The 15,060-nt window shown below is 43.1% G+C and overlaps 1 protein-coding gene across 2 annotated transcripts in view; it reads right to left on the reverse strand.

Annotated features, from left to right (window-relative positions):
- Positions 1 to 15,060, reverse strand: part of LOC147891173 (Zn-dependent exopeptidases superfamily protein) — a 114,560-nt gene that overhangs the window by 68,862 nt on the left and 30,638 nt on the right. For both annotated transcript variants that reach the window (XM_087389321.1, XM_087389322.1), the window contains exon 6: positions 448 to 535. In XM_087389321.1, the coding sequence (XP_087245447.1) occupies positions 448 to 535 (88 nt within the window). The remainder of the gene's footprint in view (positions 1 to 447; positions 536 to 15,060) is intronic.

Consider the following 15,060-nt stretch of genomic DNA (forward strand, 5'->3'; position numbering starts at 1 on the left):
GAAGGCACGCAGAACATAATGGAGCCCGCCTCTCATCTGAGATTTTGTGCAGCCTCTTCTCTAGCTGCCTTTTACACCGCACATTGCTGGATGTTTCTGGCTATTTTTTGGGATGTTTTCCCACGCCTGTGGATGACTACAGTCTGAATTCTTCTCCTCCACCTTCTACTTCATTGCTTTGAGTGTGGGTTCAGCGTTTGTGTGCACCAACAGGGTAAGAGAAATCAGTAAATGGTGAGTTTATTCCTCTACGTAGGGTTACTTGTGTAGTAGGCCCTCAACTCTAGATCTATGTTAACAGGACTCTTTTACATCTTTCAAAAAAGATCCCAAGCGTGATGAGGACTACAAGAGAGCAAAACCAACAATAATTTTTTATAAATTTGCCTAAATGCTGCATGAAAACATCAGAGTTACTTGGCTGAATCGCATAATTAGATCACTTACCAGGGCCACTTGCACCCGAGGCTTCTAAATTAATTAAGGCTCCAATTGACGACCGCCACTTATGGGTTGTCATAAAGCCATGACATGCCTTAACAAGAAAAACAATATGCTTTTTACTTCCTTGGGCAAGTTAGGAAAAAAGAGGAACACTCTCTAAGCCATGCAAAATGGAGATGAACAAAACTAATACTTATTTCTCTTCTTCATTTATTGTATGATTTGACAATTAGAAGGGACAAAAGCTTGAAGACATTCATGTAACCAAAGTTCAAGCATAAACAAAGATGAAAAGCTTACTTGTCGATATTCTCCCTAATCATCTTCTTGCCCCACACATATTAATCTATCTCCATCATCACTCTTCTTCGTCCTACATGTACTGTACATCTTCTTCCTACTCCACTTGCCTAGTCAAATGCCCTTGCCTCACACATTCCCCTTGCTTACTACCATTACTAACACCATACATTTGAAACCATGCCCACTCCCATGCCCTTGTGTCATATTCAACCTCCAGCATTCCTCCTTCGTGCCTTACAAATTTGAAAAGATGCCTCTCTTGTTCACCCCTCTCTCGTTTCTTTACATACTTCCTGTATTCCCGTTCATTAAATCCCCATGCTTTTGTAGCCTAACGCGCCTCCACCCCCTTCCCCCATTGCCCCCCTCTCTACAGCACCTTCCTTTTAAGTCCCCTCTTACAACTAATGTTTGCTCTTTCCTCACCTAGCTTCCTACCTTCTACGCTAGCCCTCCTTCAAAATTGCTCTAGATTGATTCGGTCCATGTGCTTAATAATATACAGATGAATCCAAAAATGGGCCCAAATTCAGCATGTAGAATTGCAATTTCTAATCATTCATAGCACGGACTAGTGACAATGACATCCGAAATCCATAGCCCTAGTCTATGATCTTGATGCATGTTCTTCCCATGTTCTTGAGAATGAGGGAGCAATTGGGAATTTTAAAAGACGAGTGACAGACATGAGCTTCAAATGGTAAGACTAACCTTCGTGCTATCACATTTTAAAATCTGAAGCTACAAATTTGAGTCCTTAATCCTGGGGCTCTACAATGAGGAATTTGTGCAACTTAATATCTAGACACATCAAGGCTACAAGTTATCGCAGCAACAACTTAGACATGATTTACACTCATTCAACTCATGTCTTTACTTGGCAAAAGCCTCATTGGGAGACCATGGGATTGTTTAATAAAAGACCTTCATGGGGAGTTTCTTATGGCACATGATTGGACTCCTTGACATAGCAATTTGGATGTGACTGGTCCATGCAATTCGGGACATGGTGATTGGCTATCTTGGCAACTATCCACTACATGCAAACACTTGGCGATGGACAGCATGGCACAGATTGTTTTAGAGACAGTGTGTGGCTCCCACAAGTTTGGTTGGACTCTCTTTTCATCCAGGCCGCGAGCCTGTGAGAGCTTCATGCTCACATAGGTCTCTTGTAGAGTAGTTGTTGTAGGTGTAGCATGGTAGGGTCCCTCGATTGTATTCTAAGTTGTATTCGCAGGAACAAGACCAGTAGGCATGCGCTGCCAGTCCGTTTGTCGTGTCATAATATTTTATAAATGATCCCTACTTGTTTCAGATTCTTGCTATTGAGTTGTTGATTACATGAGAACTTGAATCATCATTTTATGTGAGTAAACGTGCACTTGACTGTTTAGAATTGTCATGAGAGCTCTATATTTCTAACAATTGGTATCAAAGCAGCGTCCAGGTCCTGGAGAGAGTTCCCCTTGCAAAAGGTTCCGAGAGATTTTCTAGAAAACGGAGATTCTATGACAGCTTGAAGATTGCACTCAAGCTAGAGACAAAGAATGTGGTCGTGGGTCTTAGGAATTGGCAGATTCGGTCTTGGGTTCTCATGAATTTGCAATCTCAAGATTTGACTCTTCAAGATTTAGTTGTGCTCGTACGCAAGGCTTCCATTTTTGCATGCTTCTTGCAGTTTTGGGTTCATCTCTTACAAGAATTGAATCATTTGTTCCAACAGATATGGCCACAGCCAAGGATTCGACAACCATCCCAAATACTATCAACGTTAAGTAAGCTCTTTTTGGTAGGATCAGAACGGTTCTAAGAGTTCTAGAGGATCTGTGAAAGAGCTTCATCAAGAATTCTGATAAGAATCGTGAGGGTCTGCGGATCAGTGAGATTTTGAGAGTTTGAACATCTGGTTCTACAGGTCTTCAGATTTTGAGAAGATCTACAAGTTGTGTATAATTTGTGCTAGATGAATTGCGCCAGTGATTTTGAGATCTATGACCGTGAAAAGTCAGACCAAGAGGCTTGTGGTCTTGATAATGATGATTGGACGTTGTAAATTTGGCGTGGAGCTTTTCTTCAATTTTCAATCAGTTGGACAATATTAATGCGATCTGTGGTTCAGCTTACCCGTGTTGCAGCTGATATGAATGAACAGGATGGAGCATTTTAGAGCTCGAATAATGTTAGGACTGCTCTGGCTCTTAGTGGGTGTTCAGTTGTTTTGTTATGATCTTGGCTCTTAGTGAGTAGATCATTTTTGGTGTACTGTTCGGATTATTTTCTTGGCTCAATTATCCTGTTGTTTGACTGTAGAATTTCATGTTTGTTGTGGCCAGAGTGTGGAGAATCCATGATTGAAGGTTGAAGTTCTACGTTGAGCCCAGTTTCTACGCAGTAAGCATTTTTTTGTAGCTGGTCATGAGAATTCTTCATTGTACTGTCGATTCATCTGCCCCTCCCATTCGGCTTTAGGGAGGGAATGTGGCAAAAGCATTGGGAGACCATGGGATTGTTGGATAAAAGACCCTCGTGGGAAGTTTCTTATGGCACGTGATTGTAGATTGGTCCATGCAGTTCGGGACATGGTGATTGGCAATCTTGGCAACTATCCAGTACATGGCAAACACTTGGCCATGGACAGCATGGCACAAATTGTGCTAGAGGCGATGTATTACATACTCTCAACTAACTACTGATAATCATGGGAGCTAGCACCATAACTTTCCACCCAGCCAACCTTGCTGGAGCGTACACACAGAGAAAATCAAAATCTGAAACATAAATGAAGGTCCCTTCTCATTCTCTCACTAACTCCAACAAGCCCCATCTCCCTAGATGGATCTAGATGCCACATGCCATCATTATAGGGCCTTTCCTAATGCATCTTTTTTTTTACCCCTCTCTTGGGATACTTTGAAATCCTTTGCCCCTAGGCACATTCCTTGCATTAGGCCCTTAGCCTTAAATCCACCTAGTCTGGTGCTATCAGCCCTCACCTAGGACCTTGACATTAATTCCCTCCCGATCATTTACATGAAGCCCAAACAAATATATTACAAACGTAGATCCTTAAGGGAAATGTCGACTGATTCTTCCGAGGTCATGCCACCTCAACTAGAGCGTAACATTCCTTCCCTCTTCGACATCAGTGTCCTCGATGATAAAGTCTGGGAACACTCTCCGCAACTGGTATACGGATTCCCAGGTAGCTTCTAATAGAGGCTGACCATGCCATGCAACCAACACCGTGGGTATCTTCCGATTTCGCACTTGCATTGTTCCTCGGTCCAGGATTCTTGTTGGTTTGCGCCTTGCATTATCCTCTATCTCCTGAAACAAAACCACACCTTCGATTAGTTAGTCACCAGCATCCAAAAATTTCTTGAAACGAGAAACATGAAACACTTGGTGAACCTTGCAACCCTGTGGCAATTCTAATTTATAGGCTACCTTGCCTATTCTCTTTAGAATTAACCACGGCCCACAATATCGAGGTGATAACTTAGCACACTCTCCTGAAGTTAACAACTTCGAGTGCGAAGGAACTCTAAGAAAAACGTTCTCTCCTTCATTAAATTCTCTTATAGACCGGTTTTCATCCGCATACGCCTTGGCTCTATCCATAGCCTGGCGGATATTAGCTCTCACAAGTGCTAGCATCTCCCGCATCTAAACCACAAAGTTCGCGGCACTAGGCACTTTCTGAGGTACTCCAACTATAGTTGGATTCGCTGGTCTATAACCATAGTTCAGTTCAAACGGACTGAACCCTGTAGAGGAATGTTTTCTATCATTGTAGGCAAACTGCAACAATGGCAACCACTTGTCCCATGTATGTTGCCTCAATGACACATATGCTCTAAGCATATCCTCTAAAATTTGGTTGATTCTTTCTGTCTGACCATCCGTTTCTGGATGATCCCCACTACTCATTTCCAACTCAGTCCTTAGTGTCTCAAATACCGCAGTCTAAAAATGACCGGTAAATTTGACATCTCTGTCTGACACTATGGATCTAGGTAATCCATGCAGACGAAATATATGTCTAATAAACAAATCCGCCACTTGCGAGGTACTAATTGACTCCCTAGTTGGAATGAAGTGAGCCATCTTGGTAAGACGATCAACCACCACAAGGATAGAATCATATCCACCTTGTGTCGTAGGCAGACCTACAATAAAGTCCATGAAAATGCTCTCCCACTTACTTAGTGGTATCTCCAAGGGCTGTAGAAGTCCGGGTGGCTTCATCCACTCGGCCTTACTTACCTGACACGAAAAACAACGTGTCAAATATTCATGAATATGCTTTTTCATCTTTGGCCAAAAGAAATCTCGCTTCACGAGATCATATGTCTTCTCGACTCCTGGATGTCCCGCACATGGGCTATCATGGCACTGTCGAATGACTCTCTGCCTGAGATCATTCTGATTAGGTACTACTACCTTGCCATTTCTTTTCAGCATACCATCCCTTATGATATATCTTGCATAAGTTTGGCCTTTTCTGGATGCCAGGTCATCATTTTCGTTTTCCCCGGGTTTTAACACATGAGCCTTAGGCCAAAGGCCTCTGGACAAACTCGTCCACCTTTGGAGTTTCTCTAATCTCGGTCATTAGAGCACTCTCTAATACCGTGAAACTCATGTTATGCATAATGCGTGACAACGCATCAGCAACTTTATTATCTTTTCCTCTTCGGTACCGAATCGTCAAATTAAACTCCTGCATGAGCTCTGCCCACCTAGCTTGGCGGTCTCTCAAGTCAAGTTGTTTACAAAAATGTTTCAGAGTATCATGATCAACATCCACATAAAACTCTGATCCATACAAATAATGTTGCCATGTTTTCAAAGCATGGACAACAGCATACAACTCTAATTCATGAGTTGGCCAATTCCTTTGAGAGGGAGAAAGCTTCTTGCTTTCAAAAGCTACTTGCCTTCCCTCTTGAATGAGAACTGCTCCTACCGCAATGCCACTTGCATCGGTTTTCAGGAACAACGGTTTCTGGGGATCAACTATTTTTAACACCGGTCATGTGACCACAGCTTGTTTTATGGTGTTAAAACTTTCTTGTTGATTCTGTCCCCATATAAAAGGTACTTCTGAGGTCAGATCAGTCAATGGCGATACTATTTCGGAATATCCTTTGATATGCCTTCTATAAAATTGGACAAATCCCAAGAATGATCGCAAAGCAGTCAGACTCTGAGATATTGGCCAAGTTAGTATCGCAGCCACTTTCTTTGAATCCATTTCTACCCCCTCTGGAGTAATTATAAATCCTAAATATTCAAGTCTAACCATACACAGTATAGTTTTCTTTTTATTTACATAAAGACTGGCTTTCCTCAAAGTACTGAACACTATTCTTAAGTCTTCGCGATGCTCAATAATACTTTTACTGAATATCAGAATATCGTCAATAAAATGTACTACAAACTTTCCGATATACGGACGTAGTAAATCGTTCATGAGCATGACGAATGTAGCTGGAGCATTGGTAAGTCCAAAGGACATTACCAAAAACTCATAATGACCAAACCTGCTTCTAAAAGCGGTTTTATGCACATCCTCCGCTCTAATACGGATCTGATGGTAGCCACACCCTAAGATCTATCTTGCTGAAAATTACAGCCCCATGCAATGCATCTAGCAAATCATCGATCCGAGCCATCGGATACCTGTGCTTAACAGTGATATTATTTAATGCTCTGTAATCTATACAGAGGCGAAAAGTATCATCTTTCTTCCTCTTTAATATCACTAGGGAAGCAAAAGGTGAAAAACTGGGTTGAATCTGCCCCAACTTGAGATATTCTTCCAGTTGTCTTCACACCTCAGCTTCTTCTGTAAAGCTTAATCTATAGGGAGGTCTATTTACAGGTTATGCCCCCGGGATAAGCTCAATTTTATGTTGAACATTCCGCTCTGGAGGTAACCCATAAGGTAGCTCATCCCTAAAACAGTCAGAGAACTCCTCTGCTGCTGTAAGATCTGAAACCGGCCTCTAATCACTCAGAGGGCAGTGGAACTAAACCTTTAATCACTTCAGCACTTATTTACAGCTCACAAAGCATATATCACAACCATTAACCATTGCATGATCACCATTTGGCATTTACCCATTTGTTCACAAACAAAACCACTGAAAAAGGGATGGAGGCTAGAATGCCCCTGCTCAACAAACATAGACAAGTGCCCCCGATTGGCCCCAAACACCGTGGCGCCCCTTTCGGTATTTCTTTATATTTCACAGTGAAATGATTACAAGTTGCATCTGGGAGACCTTCCCTGCAACTGAGCACGCAGCCCCAATTCACTAAGCCTTCGCAAGGCTTTCAAGCATATAACACCATCACATAAGTGCACTTAACCCGTAGGCTCAACCCAAAGGCATTCTCTTTTTCGAGTGCAATTCCATTGGCTGTCCAGATGCAATCACACTGCACCCCAGCTGCACTCTCTTTGAGTGGTTTCCAGATGGCATTCACAAAGCTTTTCAAAGCTCCAAAATAAAATCAGCAAAGTACCCAACCAAAGAATGACTCATGTAGCTCTGCCTGGGCACCTGCGAGCCAAGAAAGAGGCGGCACACGAGGCCAACCAATAGCTTATGGCAAAAAGAAATTGCAGTAGTAAATTCACAACTCACCAAGCCCTGAAAACTCGAACCAAGTCCTCAATCGCCAAGAGGACATAGTAGCCAATGCCCAATTGCATTCTCAGCCAAAGAGGAGTGCAAAGGCATGAAGAAAGAGCATTTACAAGAGCCGACCAGCAAGAATTCCACTGAAAAATGCGAAAAGAAGCACTTCTGTCGCGAAGAAGTGGGAGTTCTTGGGCTCAAAAGAAGCGTGCTTCAGAGAGGAATGCATTGAGAAGGTTTTGGAGAAGTTTCATCGCCGGAAAGTCCTCCAAAACTGAGAAAAACCAGTCAACCAGCGCGTCGAACCACTCGAAATTCAACAGAAAGCTGTAGCTTTGCAAGAGGAGAGGCCCAGGAGGCGGTAGAAGAAAAAAGGTCCAGAAAAAGCCACTTTTGCAAATTCGTCCAGCAAAAGAAGTGCTCAGCTCTGCCCGTTCTACCAAACGCACGGAGGGAAAAGCATATCACTATGAAGGGGAGGCAGAGGGGAAGCCATCGGGCCAAACGGAAGTCAAGGAATCCAAACGGGTGAGGAGTTATGAAGAAAAACGGAATTCAGCTGGAGGAGGCTGAAAAACCAGTCCAAAATCTCAACAAAGGAAGAAGATGAGAGAGAAAACCACACATGTGAAGTTTAGAAGGCCCAGGAAGGTCCAGGAATGGCAAAGGAGCATGTAGAAGGAACTAGAGCCACCTGGAACTCTAGGGGGGCCACTGAAGGTACATGGCCCTCTAGGGGGCCCATTAAAAATGCCACGTCATCATTTCCCAACAACCACTCTTTTAATTCCTTGGAATGCCTTTGGGCCTAGGGATTAATTACGCTTATGTGCTAGGCACCATGCCGCGTTTAATTACACATTATTAAGCCCACGCTTGGACTTTTAAAACCAAAGTTGTCACGGTCTTGTAGTACATTAAAGTACCTAGAATTTCACGCCCCCGTGACATACCCCTCTCTTGAAACAGCAAACCACAGTTTGCTGCCCCAAAACACAGGAGCGAGCATGAAATATAGCATAAAAGAGTATACAAGAAAGCCGTAGCTATAGTATACAGAGACAGTGAAAATATGGCTAGGAGAGGCATGCATCCATCCATATATACTGCTCAAAATCTGTGATCCTCGGTGATCAATAGTCAAGATGCATCAATATCATGAAGTCTCACAGCAGAAATATTGTCAGCTCAGTATCTCGGATGAAACATACAGTGTCATCAAGCGACCTCATGAAATCACAGTGAGCCCATCTGTACTGAGGGAGTGGAGGTGCTACCCCCCTCTCGAACATCAGGTAATGCTCCAGACGCTCGCTCTGCTGAACTACCTGTAGGAGCCCGGACCGCAGTCGGCTCTAATTGGAAAGCATCAAGGTAAAGCTGCAATATCCCAGGTGAATCTGCCAGTTCACCTTCCTCCATCCATTTCGCATCAAGTGATGGGTAATTTTGAAATTTTACCAAGTAGCGACGGATAACTTTACCCTTGAGCTTTCTATCTCTGTGTGCCAGAATCTGCTCTGGGACCAGAAGTTCATCCTGTTCTTCCACTTCAGGCTGCACCTCATCAGGTACATCCTCGGGAATATCTCCATGATATTGCTTCAATAAACTCACATGAAAGGCATTATGTATCTTCCAATGCGGAGGCAACTTCAGCCTGTAAGCTACCTCGTTTATCTTTTCAGAAACCTGGAAAGGACCATAGTAACGCATGTTCAGCTTTGTGTACAACCTTTCCTTGCCTTTCTTATTTTTCAGCCTTGCCTTCTGAAAACGCAGCAAAACCTAATCACCTTCTGTGAATACCAATTCCCTGCGGTGCTTATCTGCTGCTCTTTTCTGCTTGTCTTGACTTCTTTGCAAGGCATATTTGATCTTCTTGTAAGCCTCTTCAAGGCTTTCCACAAAACGATCAGCTTCGAAGATTTTCTCTTTTGTATGCAAAATGGGAGGTATCTTCCTGGCGCCTTCCACTATTTCAAAAGGTGCTTTACCTGTGGATGTGTGCACTGTATTATTGTAAGCATATTCCAGCAAAGGCAAATAATGCTCCCATTTGCTTTTGTGGTCTGAGACATAGCATTTAAACATATCCAAGATGGTAGAGTTTTCCTGCTCCGATTGTCCATCAGACTGAGGGTGAAAAGATGACGAAAAATTCAGCGTAGTGCCCATATTTTCAAACAGTCCTCTCCAAAAGAGGCTAGTCATCCTCGGATCTCTATCACTGATTATGGATTCAGGCATCCCATGATACTTGAAGACATGCTGCAAAAACAATTTGGCCATTTGATCTGCTGTAATTTTCTTTCTTACTGGCACAAAGTGGGCTTGTTTGCTAAACCTGCAAATTATTGTCCACAATCCATCATGTCCAGTAGGAGTACGTGGAAGATCAAACACAAAATCCATAGCTATGCTTTGCCATGGTCTATCCGGAATTGGCAAAGGGTGTAACAACCCAGGTGCCTTCTGCCTGTCAAACTTTACTTTCTGACAAACCATGTATCACATATTCTTCCACTTCTTTCCTCAAAGATGGCCAATAAAAGTATTGCTCCACTGCTGTAATTGTTGCTGTAATTCCCCTATGTCCTGCATATGGAGGAGCATGACTTTCCATTATGACTTTCTGTCGCATCTGATCAGTGACACAGAGTCGTCCATGCATCAAAATGAAACCCTCTTTCAACATATAGTGATCATGCCTTTGACCATCAGAAAGCTGATCATAAATAGTTGAAAAATCAGCATCATTAACATACTGATCTTTCATCACATCTAACACATTGTTGTAAGCAATGCTCACTGCTGAAACACTGGGTTTCTTGGAGACTGCTTCAGGCTGTGGTTTCCTGGAAAGTGCATCAGCCACGACATTTTTGTTACCCGGCACATGTACAATTTAAAAATGAAACATTGAGAGGAAGTTAGCCCATCTCATGTGCTTTTCAGATAATTTTCTCTGCGTGAGAAAATATCTAAGTGATTGATGATCTGTCTGCACATAAAAATCAGCTCCAAGAAGGTAATGTTTCCATGTGGTCAAAGCATGTATCACTGCTAACATTTCCTTCTCACATATCTGCAAGTACAATTCAGCATCTTTGAGAACTCTACTCTCATATGCAACCACTCTGCCATCCTGCATCAAAGTGCCTCCTATGCTGTTCCCACATGCGTCACAAGTTACAGCGAAGGGTTTTGCAAGATCTGGCAAGATAATAACGGGTTCAGAACACAATTTTTGCTTCAGCTCTTCAAAAGCTGCATTTTCCTTTGGTCCCCACCCAAGAAAGCTTCTGACTTCATGCAGATTTTTCAAAATTGGCCAACTCCTTATGGCCTCAACTTTTGCAGGATCCATCTTGACTCCATCCTTTGACACTATATGACCGAGAAAATGAATCTCATGCATAAAGAACTCACTTTTCTTGGTGTTTATTAATAGCTTGTGTCTTTTCAACTCTCGAAACACAATAGTGAGGTGTTTCCTGTGCTCCTGCTCATTTTTAGAGAACACAATGATGTCATCGAAGAAAGTGCCCACAAACTTTCTGTGTGCTCTAAAAATTCTGTCCATCATTCTATTGAAAGTGGCAGGTGCATTAGTCAAACCAAAAGGCATCACAAGGAACTCATATAAGCCAAATGAAGTGCGGAAGACAGTCTTGTAGACATCTTCAGGCCGTATCCTTATCTGATGATATCCACTTTTAAGGTCAATACGACTGAACATTGAGGAACCTTCCAACCGATCCAATATATCATCAATGCGTGGAATTGGAAAACGGTTCTTAATTGTGACTTTATTCAAAGCCCTATAATCAATACACATTCTCCAACTGCCATCCTTCTTTTGCACAAGCAACACAGGGGAACAGTAAGGAGAATTACTTGGCTGTATTAATTCCTTTTCCAAGAGTTCCTTCACTTGTGACATTATCTCTTCCTGTTGTGCCTTACTGACACGATAGGGAGGTATATTAGGCGGTGAGCTTCCTGGAATTATATCAATTTGATGATCCTCGAGCCTCTTGGGAGGTAATTCTTGAGGAAGTGCATCTGAGAAACAATCCTGAAAATCTGAAATAAAAGCAGCCCTTTCTCTATCTAAAGCAGAAAGAGTAGAGCCTTCCTGAACTGGTTGGCTGTCCTCTTTGACAAAAATCAAGTACGCTGAAATATGACGCTTTATTACATTGGAAATACAAGAAGCTGAAACTACAGGGATGGACTCCCCTTTCAACTTTACATCAAGTACATGATTTTTGCCTCTATGAGTTAAAGAAATCTTCTTGTTTCTCATCTGCACATCAGCCCCCACCCTGTACATCCAAGGCATCCCAAGCAAAGCATCACACTCTGGCAAAGGCATAATGTAGAAGTCCTCTGCATCCTGATATCCCTGGATATGCATCCTCAACTTGCCAATGATAGGAGTGACAGGTGTGTTGAGTTCAGGGTTGGCCATATCACACATGCCGGATGGCCCCATTTCCCCAGGCTCGATGCCAAGCCTTCCTGCCATATCAGGAGTTATGAAATTTGCCTTTGCTCCAGAATCAAAGAAAAACAAACAATTCTGATTTCTGATTTTTCCCCATGCTCTGCACATCTCAGTCTTTTTCATGTCCTCTTCATCATGTGCATGTGGCAAACTCCCAATCACATCTGGAAGAAGTCCTGCAGAAGGTTTAGGCTTTTTGCCCTTCCGATCAGCCTGTTTATCACCATTCTTATCATCATCTGACCTGTCTCTTTTCTTGAATGGGCAATCATAAGAGCGGTGTCCCTCTCCTTTGCATATAAAACATTTGTTTTGCTCCATGAGTGACTTTTTCTCTTCATCAGATAACTTGGTACGGGGCTGTTTATTAGGCTGTCCACGCCTTTGACCAGCTTTGAATTGGGCTTTTCCTCCCTTTTGAAACGGTCGTTTGCCATAATTTTTATTTTCAGATTTGATGTCCTTATCCTGGTGTTTGGCAGCCCGTTTGTTGTCTTCTTTCTTGCTGTCCATAAAGCCCAAATTCTTCTCTTGCATCCATGCATATGCTGTCCTTGCATTCTCAATTAATTGAGTCATAGAACCCACCTTGGTTTTGATGCAATAATCACGTAGCTCACTAGGCAATCCACAACAGTACCTCTCTATTTGCTCTTTCAAAGAAACATGCCTGTAAGAGCTCAATGGCAGCAAAACATCCCAAAACCTCTGGGTGTAATCATCAAGATTCTTGCAAAGTTTGTATGACAAGTCATGCCAGTGTGAAAGTACTTCAACTTCAAAAGTTGGAGTAAGCCAAGTAGAAGAGAACACTTGCTTAAATTCCAACCAAGTAGTAGGTGCATCTCCATGAAGCATAAGGTTGGTGTACCACTTAAGTGCATTGCCTTTCAAAAATGTGGCAACCTTCCTCATCTTGGATGCTTCTGTAAACAAACCCCCAAGAAATGCAGCATCAAACTGTTGAAGGAATGTGAGGGCTTTGTACCTGTCCTGTACTCCATTATATGTATCAAACTTGACATGAGAACCACCATCCTTAAATTCTTTATATACATTTGATATTGGCTGTCCCAAAGATGGCTGTATATTTGCAGCATTCCCTTCACTAGGGAGAGCCATGCTTGGCTGAACATTAGGCATGGGAGCATATGCTGTGGCTTGCATGCCTGGCTGCATTCCCACATTGTCATACATGGCTTGCTTTCTATGCCCAATTGGCGGTGAAATCAACATAGCATCAAAGATAGAATTTGTACCAAAATATTCAGGTTGCTGCCTCAAATATGGCTGAGGTGGTTGAGCCACATTTATGGACTGCACATTATTATTTTGAGGAGTAGAAATACCCAAACTAAGGCCTTGTGCTGGCTGCTCATACTGTTGCACTGGATGTACTTTTTGTACCTCTTTCTCAAGTGCTCTTTTGGGCGATTCCTCTCTCTTGGAAGCCACTTTCTGAGTCATTTTTGATGGCTGTCCCTCATGGGAAACTGATGCATGAGTGTGCGGTCCGCCATGAGAAGCTGATGCATGTGTGTACTCACTCTTTCCGTGCTTGTGATTTCTTGATTTCTTCTTCTTCTTGGCATTTGTTTGCACAATCTGAGCCAAATTTTGAGCCAGCTGAGTCAAAGCAGTCACTGCACTTGCAAGCTGTGCATTCAACATAGTAGCATCATCTGACTCACTGCTAGAACTAGTATCACCGTTGAGCTCAGTTGTAGCTTCATGTGTGGCCTGCTCAAAAGGCATTTGTTGTGCTTCCTGCAGCTGTAAACTAGCTGGATCATTAAGGCTTTCCTGCCTTCTCCTTTGAGGAGTTGTGGAGCTCTCTTGCTCATGGGTACTCACCATGTTTATGGTTGTAATATTCAGCTGTCAAAAAGTGCAGCAAAGATATCCTTCCACTAAACTACCGAGGCCCACCTCTTGAGAAAGAGTGTGTGGTGTCCCGGCAATGGAACCAATGAAACCGGCCTCTAATCACTCAGAGGGCAGTGGAACTAAACCTTTAATCACTTCAGCACTTATTTACAGCTCACAAAGCATATATCACAACCATTAACCATTGCATGATCACCATTTGGGATTTACCCATTTGTTCACAAACAAAACCACTGAAAAAGGGATGGAGGCTAGAATGCCCCTGCTCAACAGACATAGACAAGTGCACCCGATTGGCCCCAAACACCGTGGCGCCCCTTTCGGTATTTCTTTATATTTCACAGTGAAATGATTACAAGTTGCATCTGGGAGACCTTCCCTGCAACTGAGCACGCAGCCCCAATTCACTAAGCCTTCGCAAGGCTTTCAAGCATATAACACCATCACATAAGTGCACTTAACCCGTAGGCTCAACCCAAAGGCATTCTCTTTTTCGAGTGCAATTCCATTGGCTGTCCAGATGCAATCACACTGCACCCCAGCTGCACTCTCTTTGAGTGGTTTCCAGATGGCATTCACAAAGCTTTTCAAAGCTCCAAAATAAAATCAGCAAAGTACCCAACCAAAGAATGACTCATGTAGCTCTGCCTGGGCACCTGCGAGCCAAGAAAGAGGCGGCACACGAGGCCAACCAATAGCTTATGGCAAAAAGAAATTGCAGTAGCAAATTCACAACTCACCAAGCCCTGAAAACTCGAACCAAGTCCTCAATCGCCAAGAGGACATAGTAGCCAATGCCCAATTGCATTCTCAGCCAAAGAGGAGTGCAAAGGCATGAAGAAAGAGCATTTACAAGAGCCGACCAGCAAGAATTCCACTGAAAAATGCGAAAAGAAGCACTTCTGTCGCGAAGGAGTGGGAGTTCTTGGGCTCAAAAGAAGCGTGCTTCAGAGAGGAATGCATTGAGAAGGTTTTGGAGAAGTTTCATCGCCGGAAAGTCCTCCAAAACTGAGAAAAACCAGTCAACCAGCGCGTCGAACCACTCGAAATTCAACAGAAAGCTGTAGCTTTGCAAGAGGAGAGGCCCAGGAGGCGGTAGAAGAAAAAAGGTCCAGAAAAAGCCACTTTTGCAAATTCGTCCAGCAAAAGAAGTGCTCAGCTCTGCCTGTTCTACCAAACGCACGGAGGGAAAAGCATATCACTATGAAGGGGAGGCAGAGGGGAAGCCATCGGGCCAAACGGAAGTCAAGGAATCCAAAC

This window comes from Dipteris shenzhenensis, chromosome 18, assembly GCF_047967505.1.
Source record: "Dipteris shenzhenensis isolate YYH24624 ecotype China chromosome 18, Dip_SZ_1.0, whole genome shotgun sequence".
Lineage (NCBI taxonomy): Eukaryota > Viridiplantae > Streptophyta > Polypodiopsida > Gleicheniales > Dipteridaceae > Dipteris > Dipteris shenzhenensis.